Raw genomic sequence first — 16,330 nt, forward strand, 5'->3', positions numbered from 1 at the left:
TAAAGGATGTTCTGATCTCCTGGTGCCCTGTCCGTGGGTTGAGGTCGATCGGGGGAGCAGAGCATGGCCGGAAGCCCCGAGGGGAAGTCCCAGGGCCAGGTGAGTGGTTCCCCCACACCAGGAACAAGGAGGGGAATGTCTTTGGTCAGATTCGGTCATAGCAGAGCCCGAGATGAGGATCTTGGGCAACTGGTTTATGAGGGGGTGCTCCGGAAAGAAGAGTGAAAAGCAGGACAGGGCAGGTGAAGCAAGCCGAGGACGGAGGTGGTTTCCGTCAACTGCTAGCTTCAGCCTGATCCCACTGTCCGTCGGTGCTCAGGAGCACATGCTTGGTCCCTCTTGAAGCCAGGGGGCTGCCCTTTCAGGCCCCATGCCAGTCAGTCAGTGACAGCAGGCTGGAGGGGAGGGGCTGTAACTAAGCGCCGCCCCCCCCCCAGGAGGGAGCAATTACAGCCCTTAGCACCAAGGATTGCAGTGGCGGGCAACGGGCGCCCCCCACCCCCAGGGAATGGGAAGTGGGGACACCAAGAGCATCTACCCCAGCGAGGAACTCCCCACTTAGAGGCCTCCTGCTGCCAGCTGGGAGGGGTCACAGCGATGTCCGTCCCAATCCCAGAATCTCACATGCGCACGCTTAGGAGGAAGCAGAGTCCCAAAGAGGGGAAAGGAATTGCCCAGGACCACTCAGGGCCAGTACTAGGGTCCAACCCTCCTGACTCCACCCTAGAGCAAGGCCTCTGTTTCCTGCTGGCCCCGGGGGGTGGAGGGAAGACCTTCCCCTGTTTTCTAACTGGCAGCCACTAAAACCCACTCCTCTAGGGATGGCCTCCAGCCTCCCACTGGCCCCTTGTCACATGGTGTGACTCAGTAGCTCTCAATTCTGGCCTGTCTCTGCTTGATACACATGCACACACACACAGGCATGCACACCCATATACACATGTATACACACATGCACACTGGTGTGTGCACAAATACATGCATACACACAGACGTGCATGCATATACACACAGGTACACACATACACATACTCACACACACACCCTGAGAAGCTGCCCTGTCCTCTAGGCCTCTCCAGCACAGACTGATCAGGGCCTCAGGTTTTCCGTCTGCTCGACCACAACCTCCCATTGCCAGATCTCACTCGCTGCTGCTTGGGTCCCTGGAGTGTTCAGCTCAGACTCCAGGGATGAATCTCAGACCACCCAGTGCACTTGGTACACTCAGTCCTCTCCCGCCATTGCTACACCTTTCCCCCTTCCCCAGGAGCCCTCAGCTGTCGAACCCCTTCCCCCATGACCACACTTGAGGGCGATGAGGACAGGATGGGTCAGGTCTTTTTTTTTTTTTTTTTTAATTGATTAGATAGAGAGTGGGAGATAGAGAGAGAGCATGAGCCAGGGGAGGGACAGAGAAGCAGACTCCCCACTGAGCAGGGAGGGACCCCAATGTGGGGCTTGATCCCAAGACTCCAGGATCATGACCTGAGCTGAAGGCAGGTGCTTAACCAACTGAGCCACCCAGGTGCCCAGGACGGGTCAAGTCTTAAAAGAGAAATGGATGAGGACCAAAGGGAGCCTGGGTGGCGGGATCCCAGGCATGGGGCTCACTGATGTTCGCTGAGCATTTGCTGCCCGCCAGGCCCTGCACTCTGCGGACATTATTCCATTTGATCCTTGTAACACTCACCCTCTCGCCTGCGCCCAGAAGAGGCACAGGCTCCCCACCCCCCAGGGGACAAGGAGAGAATGAGATATCGTTAACCTGCCCAAGGTCCAGGCTCCCGGGAACACAGCCAGAATCTGAGCCAGCCTTGCCCATAGCCCGAGCTCACAATGTGATCCCCTCTGCCCGGAGCGAGAGGGGGCTCCCCAGCTCTGTCCCTGCTGGCCCTGCCTTCCGGGAGCTGAAGGACCAAAGGGAAGCTGAGCCCTGGCTGTGTCCCCTGGGGATGTCAGGGCGGCTAGGCCTGTGGGTCCTGAGCTGGCTGAGGGGCGGGGGGAGAGGCCAAGGCTAAGACTGGAGGGTCCGCTGACCTCCGCCCCACACAGCCCTGCACGGGGGTTGGGGAGGAACGGAGGGCGGTCGGGGGCAACAGGGCATAAGTCTTCCAAGGCCTTGGAGTTCATGCCTCCCTCCGGAGGTGGGAAGCTCAGGGCAGACCGGCCGCCCCTCTGGTTCTCTGAGTCTCTCCCTTCACACCCCTCCTTTCTGGTGGCCTGCCCAGGACACAGTTGCTGAACGTTGGACATGGCCCCTGAGACCATAGTCTAATCCTTACCCCCACTGCGATCTGCACAGGAGAAAACCAGTGCGAGGTCAAAACACCCCCAGAACCAGAAGTTTGTTAGTTGAAGGCCACTTTGCCCCAAAGTGTTCCCCACAGAACAACTGTAGAATCAACGGCCTTTGAGAAAAAAGCTTCCACGGCCAGTTAAGTTTGGGAGATGCCCTTAAGATTAAAATAAAGTACTCCAGGGGCGCCTGGGTGGCTCAGTGGGTTAAGCCTCTGTCTTCGGCTCAGGTCATGATCTCAGGGTCCTGGGATCGAGCCCTGCATCCGGCTCTCTGCTCAGCAGGGAACCTGCTTCCCCCCTCTCTTTCTGCCTGCCTCTCTGCCTACTTGTGATCTCTCTCTCTCTCTCTGTCAAATAAATAAATAAAATCTTTAAAAATAAAATAAAATAGAGTACCCTCTGTAGGAATTCTCAGGAACCTGACCATGCTAAAGAAGGGGGAAGCCAGAATGCAGGGTTTCCCAAACTTGCTTGACCAAAGAACCCTTCTGCTGCAGATCTGCTGGGGCCAGTGTTCCATGGAACACACTTTGAGAAAGCTTACTCCGCATTCTTGAATATGGCTCTCGAGCAGATATTTGAACCCTTCCCCTGTCCCATTCTGGAAAGTGAAATCCCCGGTGCGAGGCACACCTCCATGGCCGAGTGCTCACTACCTCCCTGGACAACTTATTCCATCCAAGACCCCTCTGCTAACAAGTCTTTCTTCTTTTGTGCTTCCCGGGGGCCAGGGGGGGGGGGGGGTACGTGGTCCAGGCTCAGGTCCATGCTCTGTCTTCCCAGGGGCACCAGAGAAGTCTATTTGTGGCCGGTGACTACTTGGCCAGGCTCTGCCTCCAACTGCATCCGTCAGTCCAGCCGGCTATGTCAGAGGGGCCCTGAAGTGTTGGGAATTAAGAGGACAGACTTCCAAGCACAGCCGAGTCAGGTCACAGAAGAGAGAGTCATGCATCCATATGCATCTGCGCTCAGCTGCTGGAGTCCCCCTGGTCTGTCACTACAGACCAGTGGAGACGCTTATCAGAGGGCCCAGCAGCCTGGCTGACCACACACAGTCCCAAATCCCAGCCCCTTTCTGGCTGTGTGACTTCGGTCAAGGCCCTGGACCTCCCTGAGCCTCTACTTCCTCTTCCATAGAATGGAGCCAATTCCCAGGGATTGAGGGAGGCCAGCCTAGCACAGAGCCAGTGCTCTCCAGCCATGAGGCCCCATCGGGCCCTTTGGCCCTTGGACTCTGCCCCTTCCTTTCCTCCGTGTCTGGGATTTAACTGTCCAGGCTGCCTGTCCCTCCCAAGCTTTCCCACACTACTGTCCCCACCTCCATGCAGAAAAACTGCAAAATGGGGGTATTCAAATGGGACCCCCTGAATTCATACAGTTGGAATTAGAAGTGAGGGGAATGTACCCCCTTTTTTACCAGAAAGAGTAAGAATGGCCACTCCCTTTGCTCATGAACCCCATCCCCCTGGAGAACTGTCTCCTACCTCGATTTGCATGAACCGGCTCCTCCCAAGCCCATCCCACCTTGGTTCTCCTAGGAAAAGTCCACTTTTCTCGCTAGGTCACCGGGCAGTCCCCAGGCCCTCTGTGCCTCAGCTCACTATTTCTTACACTTACACTCAGCTCAGTGGAGCTGCGGGCCAGGCCCCTCAGCAAGTGGGACTTTCAGTCCCCAGCGAAGTTTTCCCGCAAGCTCTTTCTCACGCCTGTTAAAACTCCCAGAACATTTCCTTTCACTCACGGAGGCAGCAGTGCCTGGAGGGCGGAAGCCCACACTCTGAAGCAGGTCTGCCAGGTTTGAGTCCCAGCCCAGACATTTCCTGGCTGGGTGACCTTGGGCAAGTAGCTTAACCTCTCTGGGCCTCATTTTTGCAAAATGGAAGCAAGCACAGTATTTACCTCAGACGTTTGGGAGGAGGATAACATGAGATAATGCAAGTAAAATGCTGGTCCCACTGCCAAAAACAGAGAGAGAATGTGTATAAACGTTGACTCATTGGTAAATATGGACTTCCTGAATCAATGCCGGCTCGTAGTAGGTTCTCCATAGAAGTTGCCCAAACCTGGGAGGCACCATCATCGCCAGTTAGGGGGTGTCCTGTCTTGCAATGGCTGGGAAGTTTGACCCTTTTTTCTATGCCAGATGGAACAATGTCCCCCCAGTACCACAGAGGCCTCGAGGGGCCCAGAAGCCAGGTTATTTTAGGTCAAATCCAGTTCAGGGGTTACTGGACAAGGCAGCCTGTTCTGGGAGGCCCTGGCTCAGAGGGCAGAGGTGACCGTCACTGAGTCTCACCCAGGCTTGAGCCCCGGGAACGGGATGGGTTCTGACCCAGCCTCTCTCCTTCGCCTGCAGCCAATGTCCTCGGTCCCCGCCCTGACAGCAGAAGAAGCCTCTGGAGCCCCTGAAGTGATTCCCAGGCCGGAAGTAGGGGAGCTCCCGCCATGGCAGGCCCAGGGTCTCACCCAGCCTGGCCAGATGAGCCCGCCCGGCTTCCCGCTGCCCGCCTGGTACCAGCAGCAGACCAGGAAGAGAAACAGCCTTCTCAAGCTGCTGGGCGTGAGTGCCCACTTCCTGGGACCCCCGTGGGGGTCGTGAGTGCCCATTTCCTGGCACCCTGGTGAGGGTAGGCAGGGAGAGAGGGATGGGGAGCCCTGAGGGGAGAGAGAAGCCTCCAGGTGCCCTACTTAATACTCCAGCTAGAACTGAAAAAGCCCTGAGGGCTGGCAGGGGCTGTCTGCACCCGCACCAGCACTGGCACGGTGTGGCTCAGAGGAAGGCCTCAACAGAAGCCCCTCCCCTTCTCACCTCTTCCCTCCCCCACACTGTCCCCACCTGCCCGAGGGCCCCCCTCCCCTGCGGACCACGGGGGGGGGGGGGACAATCACTCCATTCCCATGATTCCTATCGCCTTTCCAAGGAGTCAGCCCTTCCCTGCAGACCCTCCAGGGTCCCTCGGAAGGGGCGAAGCGGCCCCGGCCGGCCAGCTGGCGTCGGGCACTGGGGCCCAGTCCCCCGACGGTGGCGTCCGGGCCTCTTCTCCCCCCCAGGCCTTCCACATTGTCCTTGCTCTGCTGCACTTGCTCTTCGGGAGCTGCCTGGTCTCCACGGTCAAGGGTCTTCACCTGGTGGTGCTGAAGTCGTGGTATCCATTCTGGGGGGCTGCCTCTGTGAGTCGGTGCCCAAACGTGGGCGGGATGTGGGGGTCAGCAGGCAGGCCCAGGGGACCCTGGCTTTTGCGGCCAGCTGCTGGTGGGTCAGGAGGAGCGACTAGGAGGGAAGCCCCTTTCTCCAGTCCCCTGCCTCTGCTTCTGTGTCCTCAGTGCTGCCCAGGAGACCCCTTCAGACTTGCATCCCAGGGGAGCATTCCTGGGCTCTCTGCCCAGCCCCCAATCCAGCAGGTGCCTCCAGCAGATGGAGGGCGAGCATGGGGGTAGAGGGGGGCAGCCAGGCTGCCTGCAGCTCCAGCAACCTGTCCCTGGTGCCTGAGGCTCTGTCAGGCTGAGTCTGTGGGAACATAAGCCTGTGACAGGTGCCTCCTGTCCTCCCAAAGCCATCGTCCAGGAGGGGAGATGAGGGGAGACCAGAGCACACACTGTTTCCCAAGGGCACCCAAGGCATCCTCCCCAACCCTGGGTCCCCCCTGGAATCCTGCATACACATGGAGTCCCAGCTCCCACGCAGACTTCTTGGGCAGGTGTCTTGACTCCTCCCCCCCCACCTCCCCCAAATGGCCCCAGCTCCGGTTTTTCAATGCTCAGTCATAGGACTGTCCCCACGTGCAGCATCTGTTCATCCTGTGGTCCCCAGGACTGGCACACAGCAGCCACTCAGCTGATGGTTGAAGGATCATTGCAGAAATACACCAGGGACCTCAGAATGAAGAGATGATACGCTCCAGACTGCAAGAATCGGGGAATGAACAAAGGGTCAGAGTGGAGGAGACAGTTGGCTGATCCAGAGGGATCAGGGGGACAATGGGGGGTGAGGGCGGGGCCAGGAGGGCCAGCATGGGGTTTTGTGCACCCAGGGAAGACCAGAGTAGCCAGAGCAGGCCTAGGAGGGGCCATGTGCTGGGCAGGGGATCTCCCTCGTCAGAGAAGTGGTTCTCCACTACCGGCCAACCACTGAGCATCTGGTCTTCTTGGAGAGTAGCCAGAAGAAAGCAAATGTGTGGGTTTCAAGGAACCCCGACCTCTCTTATGACTGTTGCAAATCTGGCCGGCAGTTCCTCATTTCGGGGATCTTGGTGATCATGGCGGAGCTGTTTCGGAAGACTTACCTGGTAAGCTGGAACAGTCCCTCCTGTCCCAAGGCGTGGTCAGGTTTGGAAAATTCCTCTGTGTGTGCGTGCTGGAGATTTGGCCTGTGATCTCCAGCGGCTGCTAAGCCGTGTGGGCAGCAGGTGTCCGAGCGTCTCTCTAGCTCAGGTGGGCTGGAGTGGCCCGGAGTAGACAACACCACCAGACTGGCCAGACAGACGTTGGCAATGGAAGGACCATCCCTACTTCATGGTCTCGGACCACCCTCTGCCCCAGAAGGCCTGGTCTGGTCCAGGTTTGGGCCCCTCAGACTGGGCTGGGCTGTGGCTGTCCCTGGCCTTCTCAGGAGGCCTGGACCACAGGCTGGCATTGTGCCATCCACCCAGCGGAGGCAGGAGACACATGGGAAAGATCTGCCCGTCTCTCCCCGGCTAAGCCCCTTTCTGAACCAGAAGCTCCCCCTTCCTCTGCCTGATTGTAGGGAGACCCTACTGCAGAGAGGTCCGCTCTGCTAAAATAAGCTGGAGGTGCCACGTGTTCTCTCTCCCCAATTCAGGGGTTCCCTCTTGGTAACAGGCTCTTGCAATAATGCTTAACCCAAGATGGTGATGAATGGAGGCGTTTCAGGGAGGGCGTGGCGGGTGGGGGAGGAGGCAGAGTGTGCGAGGCCAGCGCCCCTTCGGTGCTCCTCCTGCTCTTTCCTGTCGGGAAGGGGATGGCTGAGGGGCCATTTGGGGGGTCTGGTCCCTGAGCAGGCGACATATTTGATGCCAGGATGATTAAGACTGGCTCTGAGAAGGAGACGGTGGCGGGAACATCCTTCTTTAGTACCAAGTCTGTGGGTTGGGAGGCAGCCCTTGGGTTCCCCCAGTCCTGTCCCAGAGAAGGTGGAAGCCGCTTGGGCCCCCACAGCCCGGGTGGTCAGCTAGCTCAGAAAGTCATGTTCACATGACGACCCTCGGGCCCAGGGACAGGCGGAGTCTTTCTGCGATCACAGAGCAAGCACCTGGCAGGCCTAGACACAGGACCCAGGTCTGGGTCCCTAACTTTTGGACAACGGTCGTGACTGTTACTTTTGCCTGTAGAGGAGGCTTTGCCTGATAGCACATGCCGTCAGCTGCTTCTGCGTGCTAGCTGGCCTCTTTGTCATCGCCAAAGATCTCTTCCTGGAGGGTCCCTTTGACTTCCCGATCTGGACACCGTACCCCAGCAGCACAGTGAGTATCCGGCCCCAAGGGTCCTCTCCTTCCTGGGAAGGCGCTGCCTTGACTTGGCCTAGCAGAGATTTCTGGCTCTCGGGAAACCTCCCAGAGCCCAGGCACAGGTGCTGGGGCCCGCAGGCAATCTGTTCCCAACCCCTCCCTCCCTCCTGAGGCACAGGACAAAAAAGGATGCTGTCTTCTCCTGGTCAGTGTTAGGGAGCTGGGGGGGGGGGGCATGAGTCACTGAGTCCAGTCCCACTTTGATGGGTAGGGAAACTGAGGACCAGAGAGGAAGAAGGGCCTGCTTGAGGTTGAGTCATAGCAGCCTTGCAGACCGGGCCAAGTCTATTTTGTTACCCCCATTTTAGGAGAGTGAACACTGACGTACAGAGTCTGCATTAGCAGACCAGGACCACACAGCAAGGGTGCAGGGAAGACTCAAAGCCGGGCCTATGACTCCGAGCCTGGGGCCTTCTCAGCACACCCCGGCACCCGTAAAGCAGAAGGCGGGATGGACACCCTGCATGGCGGCTGCGGGTCAGGTTTCTGACCGTGGTGCTGGGCTTCTCCTTACAGCCTCCATCATGCACACACAGGTGTGGGCACACAGGCAGGCCTACACAGACACACACACACACACACACTCACACACACATGCACACGCTCCCCCACAAACGCTCATGCCGTGTGAGATGTGCCCACCACATGGTCCCTAAGCCCAGCTCCTCCCCAGCTATAAACAATGCCCCTTCTCTCTGACCCTCAGTGTCCCCATCTAAGTGGGGCTGACTGAGACGCCCCCTAAGGCCACCTGCAGTTCCACCAGAGCTGCTTGGAGATCCTCCAGCCCTCCAACAGTAGGCCAATAGTCACTGTGGAACCAGGGGTGCCAAACAGTGTGGTATAGGGCAGCTGCCCCCCCCCACCATGGGCACACCTGCAGCTGAGACCCCCACTGCCCCCTGCTGGCTGGGTCTGACCCCTGCTGAGCCCACCTAAGGGGTACAGATACCCAGCGAGGCCCTGCCCTGACTCCCTCTCCCCCTCCCCCTCCAGCTCCACATCCAGAGGCTGGCGCTGGCCCTGCTCTGCTTCACGGTCCTGGAGTTCTTCCTGCTGGGCTCCACGGCTGTCTTCGTGTGCCGCCTTAACTGCCGGCCCGCAGAGGTGAGGCCTTCCTGGGGCCACCAGCCGCAGAGAGACGGGTGGGGTACGGGGGAAGGGGAGGCGGCAGGCAGGGGCACAGGGGGAGCGAGTTTGAGTCCCTCCTCTTTTGTCGGGTGGGTGAGCATTTACTCAGTGGGGCCTGGACAGAGGCCGTTCTGCAGGGGAGACAAGGCCCAAGGGCAGGAAGGGCGATTCAAGGTGGTAACTGCAGGCTACCCAGGAGAGAAGGCCCCAGGCGCTCAGAACAGCAGCCCCTGCTCTCCAGCCAGAGGCCCCGGGAGCTCTCTCAGGAGCCCGGGAAGGATGCCCGCCTCAGTCAGGATGGAAAAAGGGATTCCAGCAGAGGCAAGGTCATGGGCAATGGCTCGGGGACCAGACAGGGAAAGTCAAGAGAGCTGTGGCGGGTTGCGGGGGCGGGGGGGGGGGTGTTGGCTGTGGAGGGAGCAAGCAAGGTGTGTCATAAGGGACCTCGTATTCCAGGGTTACGGGGCACACCTGCTACTGAGCACTTCAGAAAAATAGAACTTAAAACAACCACCACCACCTCCCCCACCCCATAACTTGATTTAGCTTCATTTTCTCAACAGCCTTTCTACATGGGTACTTACTTCCCCATCCTACAGATAAGTAAAATGAGGCGTAGACATGTCCCAGCCATTCCCAAGGCTAGTCAGCCCACAAGGAAATCCAGGACTCAGTCCGAGGTGTGCCTAACCCATGGCTAGGCCTGACCGCCCGTGGGGCGGGCAGAATGCCAGGCTGGAGTCCGGTGCGTTTTGGAGCAGACTGGCCTCTCCCCACACCGGTGACCCTGACCAGATGTGATTTTCTAGGCTCACTTCTATAAATGAGGAAAGTTCCTATTAGAACCTGAACTTGAGAGCACTGTGAAAACACAGGCTCCAAATGCCCCGTGATCCTGTGAGCTTGAATCTCCTATTGGTTTCCATGGGTGCCGTCCGTCCACGGAGATTCCACGGCCCCTGTGGGAGCTGTGGGCCTGAGCTGGTTGTCCCAGTCAGGGCCCTGCTGTCTGGTAGGAAATCTCGTTAAGAGGTCGGAGAGCTGGGAGAGGCCTTGAGTCCCAGAGGCCAAGCCCTCAGGCTGGCTCGGGATGGGGAGACCGAGGTCCCCTCTCTGTTGCAGGAATTAACAAAGACCGTCCCCACTGACTGGCATCTGCCGTGGGCCGGGCACCCCTGGGGGCGGCTGTCGTGGCTTCCCATTGCCGTGGCAACAAATCATCACCAATTTGGCAGCTTAAAAAGACACAGCTGTGAGGTCTTATGGTTCTGGACGTCAGCAGTTTGAATGGGTCTTGCTGGACCCTGGCCAAGGCCCCGGCCCAGCCCCATTGGGAAGCCGATGGGGGACTTGGTGGGGGGCAGTGCGCCCAAGGTCTTCCGTACACTGGTAGCCGGCCCGGAACAAGGGTCGGTCCACTGGCTCCCAGTGGGGCTCTCCCTGCTCCCTCCTCAGGGACAGGCAGATGGAGAGAGGCCCACAGGGTCCTTCTGAGAGCCCCTCCCTGAGCTCCCGGCTCCCCATCTCCATGGGAACCTTGAGACGGCAAGGGAGCCGGTGGGTCAGTGCTTTGTAAATGGCCACTCACTGTGCGAATGTGAGCAGCTGGGACGGTGGCTCTTTTTTTGCAGGAAGACGACTTGATCCTTGTTCAGGACACACCAGTGAGAATCAGGAAGTATTCCATGGGTCCTCCGCCATCCTATGAGGATGCGACTCGAGGTGGCATGTAAGATGGGCAAATGCAGAGGGATGGACGCCCGGGGGTCCCCCCAACTCTCAGAGTTCACCCCCTGGCCCCTTCTTCCTGCTCAGACATGGACCATTCCTAGGGGGCAGTTGCCCAAAAGGGGCAAATGGTGCCATTGCTAGAATGGTCTGCCCTGTGCTGGTGGCCGAGGTGAGGACAGTCCCCATCCACTCAGGCACAGGAGGGACCCTCCACCCCAGGCCCCGAGACCCCCATAACACTTCAGCACCTGACTGACTGGCCCAGAGCACAACAAGGTCCTGCCCACCCAGGAACAGACCCTGGCCACCTGTCCACACCCTCTCCCCTCTCGGTCTGCTTTCTCCAGTCACTGGCAGGACACACACAGGAAGCATGTCCCTGTGGGACTGTGGGGCAAGTCTGGGGGGCATCTGTGTCCGAATCCCTGGATTCTGGATTGAGTCAAAGGGAAACTGGGACCAGTTCTTCCAGCAAACTCTAAATGCATCTCCCTGCCTCCCTGGGCCTCAGTATCTCCATCTCTACCACGAAGAGGGTGGGTGGCTGAAGCCATCAGGCTCCATCCCCCGCTAGAAAGCTCTGAGATAGAAGTCAAGTTCAGGATTCCCATTGTGAACCTGCAGGATCGGTGTCCAAACCAGCGTCCACACCAGCTCCCTCGAGGAAGTCAAGTGATGGAGAGCCGCCTTTCCCTCTTCCAGAATGTAGTGGTCCCAGGACAGTCTGCGGTTTCTGTTATTTGTGGACTGTGCTCCGTTCCTCTTGTGTTTCCATAAATGGATTCTTTTTCACAATGTATCATTTTGGAGGGGTACGTTGTATCTGCAATAAACAGGAAGCCAGTAAGTTTCCATAAAAAGAAGCTAAGCACAAAAAAATACTGTAAACACAGTAGAAACAAGACTAACTTGCCACCTGCTCCTGTGATGTCAGCTGCTGGCTCTCCACCTCTCGCTCAGCCGCTGCAGACACCCTGGCACCCTTGAGGTTCCACCGATGCAGCAAGCACACCCCTGCTGCTGAGCCACCCCGTGCCCTTCTACTGCCTGGACTCTCTTCCCCGGGGCTATGGCAGCGCTCGCTCTGTGACTCTTTGTTGGGCTACTGACTCTGGGCTGAGGCTGGTCTCACCCATCTGTGATGTAGTTCTGCTACTATCTCCATTTCACACAGTCTCAGAGAAGTCAAGCAACCTGCCCCAAGGCACCCAGCTGGTGAGTGGCAGAGCCAGGATTTGGACCTGAGCACTCTGGCTCCAAACGGAAGTGCTGGCCTCCCGACAGCACTGATATGTTTATAGGAGGGGCCCTGCTCTGTGCTGTCCCGGGTCAGATGAGACTTGCCCATCTGAGAGCTAGCACACGGTGTACATGGCAGTCAGCCCTCAAAGCTCATGGGCTCTCCATCCTCCCAGACAGACTGTTTACTGTGTGGTAGCCCAGGTTCAAGGCTGTATAGGCTAGCCATCCTCAACAACCCTATGTGTAGAGATCCCTCCCGATCAAGGGCACTCTGGGTTCATTCCAGGGCTCATTCCCAGGGTTCAACATTATCTGAATTCTATTGTTACCTCCCTTGTTGTATTTCTGGCTGTCACCTCTGGTTTCGGTCACTGGCTTGTCCATCTCTTTTCTCCGTATTCTGGTTGGCCGGTTTTGCAGGCTGTGGCCAGCTGGCTTTGGAGAAGAATGCAAGGTAGAAGCCGCTGGGCTCAGAGGGAGCCTCAGAGAACTGAGAGCCATGCACATGTTTAAGACAAGGGACATGAAGGAAAGAACTTCAGGGCTGTCAGGAGACAGCCCAGAACATCTGGGCTGTCAGGAGACCCAGATGCAAATTCCAGCTTGGTTGTCACTTACTCGGTGACCTTGACTCAGCCCCATGCCTCACAGGGTCTCAGCTTTCTCATTTGTAACATAGGACGTTATACTAGAATGGTGGTCTGCTTGAATAATCAACCAATGAAAGGGATAGAACAGTGATTAAACAAGCATCAAGTTTGCACACTTGTTTCCTCTTTCTCCATCCAAACCCCTCATGTGCACACCCATACGTACATGTACATCCGTATAGACGCTTTTTTGTTGAACCATCTGAAAGGAAGTTGCAGGTGGCTGGGGGCTGGATATCGGGGAGGGTATGTGCTATGGTGAGTGCTGTGAATTGTGTAACCCTTATGATTCACAGACTGTACCTCTGGGGCAAATAATACATTATATGTTAATAAGAAGAAGAAGAAGGAGAAGAAAGTACGTTGCAGATACCATGACCCTTCATCCTCATATTCTTCCACCTGCATTTTTCCCCCAAGAGTATTGGGCATTCTACATATGCACAAAGGTATTATTGCATGAAGAAAATTAAAAAATAATTCCATAATACTAATAGCTGTCCATGTTCAGATTCCCACCATGGGACCAAAAATGCCCTTTACTGTGCTTTAGGTTTAACCTGGATCCAATCAAGTTTCATGCATTATATCTGATGTCGCGTCACTTCGTTTTCTTTTCATCTAGAACAGTCCTCCCAACTTTCTCTCATGAAAAGAACAGTTGTCTGGGAATGTCTGCTTGTTTCGGTGCCCTTCACTCGTCCCCCGTCTTCCTCTTGCTTGTCACCTGGCTGTGACCCTGAGGCTTGGTTTGATGCAGGGTGAATGCTGGGGAGAACTTCCCAGTGGTGGTGCTGGGACCTTCTCACTGTGTCCCATCTCGGATTCTGGGGCCCACCTGTCCCTCGGGTAGTGATCCCAGGCATGGCGGTCACTGTCACAGACTGCCACTGCTTCATCAGTCTTTATACCTGCCTTTTCCTACAGTTGGTTTGTTTTCTTTTTTTTTTAAGGAGACAAAACAGGGGTGCTTGGGTGGCTCAGTCAAGTGTCCAACTCCTGATTTGGAGTCAGTTCATGATCTCGGGGTTGTGGGATCGAGCCCTGCATCGGGCCCCACGCTCAACACGGGGTCCGCTTGTCCCTCTGCTCGCTCTATCGTTCTCTCTGTCAAATAAATAAATAAAATCTTTTTTAAAAAGAAAAGAAAACAGTTCACATTACTTATTAAACAGGGAAATGTCTAAATGTTTCTGTAACAGAAAACAGGTGTAACAGCTGAATTTATAGTGTATAAATCTTCAATATAGTAAACACGAACTTGATACACTATATACTGAAGACAATGATGTAAGCTCAATTTTTTTTTTTTTAAACTTAATGTTTCTTCGTTGTGGTACGCCATGCACAAATGAAGAGTAACAGGAATCATTGCCCGGGTTCATGCAGTTACCAAGCCTGTAAAGGGACTTAGGAGCTTAGGGGCTGGGGGTTGCTGCCTCGATGCCCCTTGGGTTCCCGGTGAGCTCCAGCATGCATGGCTTCTGCGACCATGAGCCGGCAGGAGGTAGGGGTCAGTGCCTTTCTGTCCCCAGTGAGGACACCACCGACGACCCCAAGCCCAGGGAGGGACCAGTTTTGTGAGCGGTGGGCTCCTGAGAAATGAGCACACCCGGAGGGTCCTGGTCAGGATTGTGTGGGGAGGGCAATGCTTGGGGGATGGGAAGGTCTCTGGACTAAGACTATCCTGCACTTCTGACTCATTGTGGAAACGAGCCTCCATTTCCCATCTGCAGAATGGGAATGGTTGTTCCTCCCTCACAGAGTGGTCCTGAGAGTCAGAGAAGACCTCGGGTGTGAAAGTACAGACACTGTGTTCCCCTGCAGTATAGACATGGAGGGGAGCAGTGTAGGGTTCGAGAACGTGGTGACACGTGGTATCAGCTTGCATGTGGAGGGAGGTAATTCCTCCTCAAGCTCCGTGGATCTCTTGGATTTCTTTAAGGAGAAAGTCTCCATTGGGGACTGTCCTGTCTTTAACACCTCTCTGATGCAAGATGATGTCTCTCCCCGAGAGACAGCTGCCTCTGCAGCAGGCACGACATCAAGCAGAACTTCCCCAGGCCATTCCTTGTCCTGGGTCTGCTGTCTTTTCCTTACAGCAAGTGACACTGGCTTCCCAATTACAGCAAGTGACACAGTGCGCTCTTAGAAGACATGTGCGTGAGTTAAAAACAAAGGAATGACGGGCCCAGGTTTTTTGCAAGTGGAGAGGGCTCCTCACTGGCCAGCAAAGCCGGGGCCAGCCCCCGTGGACAGGTGGGAACGGGGAAGGTGACAGGGTGGTGCAGAGCTGAGAGAAGAGCATCTCAGGGGCCACTGGGGGCGCAGAGGAGGAGGGACCACTGCAGGGAGCAGGAGGGGCTGTGCTCTGAAGCCTGCAACAGCAGGAAGGCAAAAAGGCCCAAGAAGAGTGTGTCTGAGCCTCTTGGGCGCCCCACCCCTGCCCCGGCCATGGGCGCCTGTGGGCATGTCTTGCCCAGTCCCCACCCCTCTCCCCCCAAAGCCCGGTTAGCAGCTCCTACTCACGTACAGTAACTTCCTCTGAATGACTCAGGGAGAGCACAGGGAAAGGGCATCGTGGGGAGCATTAGGGAACGTGATCAAAACAGACGTGACTGACAATGACCCAGAGCTGGACCCTGACCATGAGGAGGCTCCTCACCCCGCTCCCCCATACTCCCCCAACTCTGTCCTTGGAATATGGGTTCCGTGTGAGCTTCCTGCCCCCAGAGGCTGCCCCAAGGCCACAGCCTTGAGCTGCAATATGCTGTTGAGAAGCCCCTGCAAGGTGTCTGTGACCGAGCCCAGTTAAGGCCTCCTGATAAACTTTTAGGTTTGGAAGATGGGTGTGCCGCCCAAGGCAAGGCTCCTCTGTTAAGTTCCATTTGCTGGTGTTGAAACTACCCCCCGCCAACCTGGAGGGGTCTGCCTCTTTCTTGGGTCTCCCCTGCCCTTTGCACGTGGGAAAGCTCCCCAGAGGACGGTAAACCTGCAGCTAGTAAAGCATTCTGGGTTTTTTTCACTTGTCTCGAATTCAGTCTGATGATAGTGAAAGCCGGGATATCGTTTATCAGTCAGGACCGGGGTTCTGCTCAGCTTCACTGGGTCACGTAGAAAGTCCAGGGGTTCATCCTGGGAATAGTTGGCAGCTGCCCACGTGTCCAAGGCTGCTGCCCACCCCGGAGATGCCCCTCACACCCTGGGTGTGGGGTGGGCTAACCGCACAAGCCTCCCCCCACCCACTGCCCTGCAGGCTGGGATGCTGGGGACCTGTCCCTGGGTGACCACCGTCTCTGAACCCTCGCACCATCTCCTTTGTCCCCAGATCTACCACCTCCCCCAGGAAGGGCCACTGGAATTTTCTAGCCAGGCGCTCTCATCTCTGTTCCTGTCTGGAGGATAGAGACAGCCCGTCTCTCCCGCAGGTTGTCCTGCCCCGTCCCCCTGGCATGAGAAGCAGTCCCGTCTGCCTCTCCCGCTCCGTGCTGACCGTGGGGAAGCACCGGCCCCTGCCTGTGGCCTTCAGACAGCCGGGTGCAGGGTCAGGGCGGCGAGGCCTGCGAAGCCTGCATTCAGCATGCCCTTTGTTCCAGTGCCACAGAGGAGAAACTGAGGCCGGGCGAGGCTGAGGGGACTGTGTCAGGATCCGGGGGGGTGTGGGGCAGAGCGACACCATCTAGCCCCAACCCCGCCTCGTCCTCCCCCTGCCTGCTGCCCTCCCTGCGGTCAGGCCTGTCCCCTCTCGGGATC

The 16,330-nt window shown here is 56.9% G+C and overlaps 1 protein-coding gene across 1 annotated transcript; it reads left to right on the top strand.

The window, feature by feature from the left end:
- On the top strand, positions 1 to 12,690 carry MS4A10 (membrane spanning 4-domains A10). The gene is made up of 8 exons (XM_004770389.2): positions 1 to 99; positions 4,655 to 4,858; positions 5,350 to 5,469; positions 6,528 to 6,584; positions 7,647 to 7,778; positions 8,820 to 8,930; positions 10,586 to 10,683; positions 11,310 to 12,690. The coding sequence occupies exons 1-8, from the start codon at positions 64 to 66 to the stop codon at positions 11,359 to 11,361; spliced, it is 810 nt and encodes a 269-aa protein (XP_004770446.1). The 5' UTR covers positions 1 to 63; the 3' UTR covers positions 11,362 to 12,690.
- Positions 12,691 to 16,330: the final 3,640 nt, after the last annotated feature.

Source organism: Mustela putorius, unplaced genomic scaffold (assembly GCF_011764305.1).
Source record: "Mustela putorius furo isolate JIRA1106 unplaced genomic scaffold, ASM1176430v1.1 tig00000127_pilon_pilon_pilon, whole genome shotgun sequence".
Taxonomy (NCBI): Eukaryota; Metazoa; Chordata; class Mammalia; order Carnivora; family Mustelidae; genus Mustela; species Mustela putorius.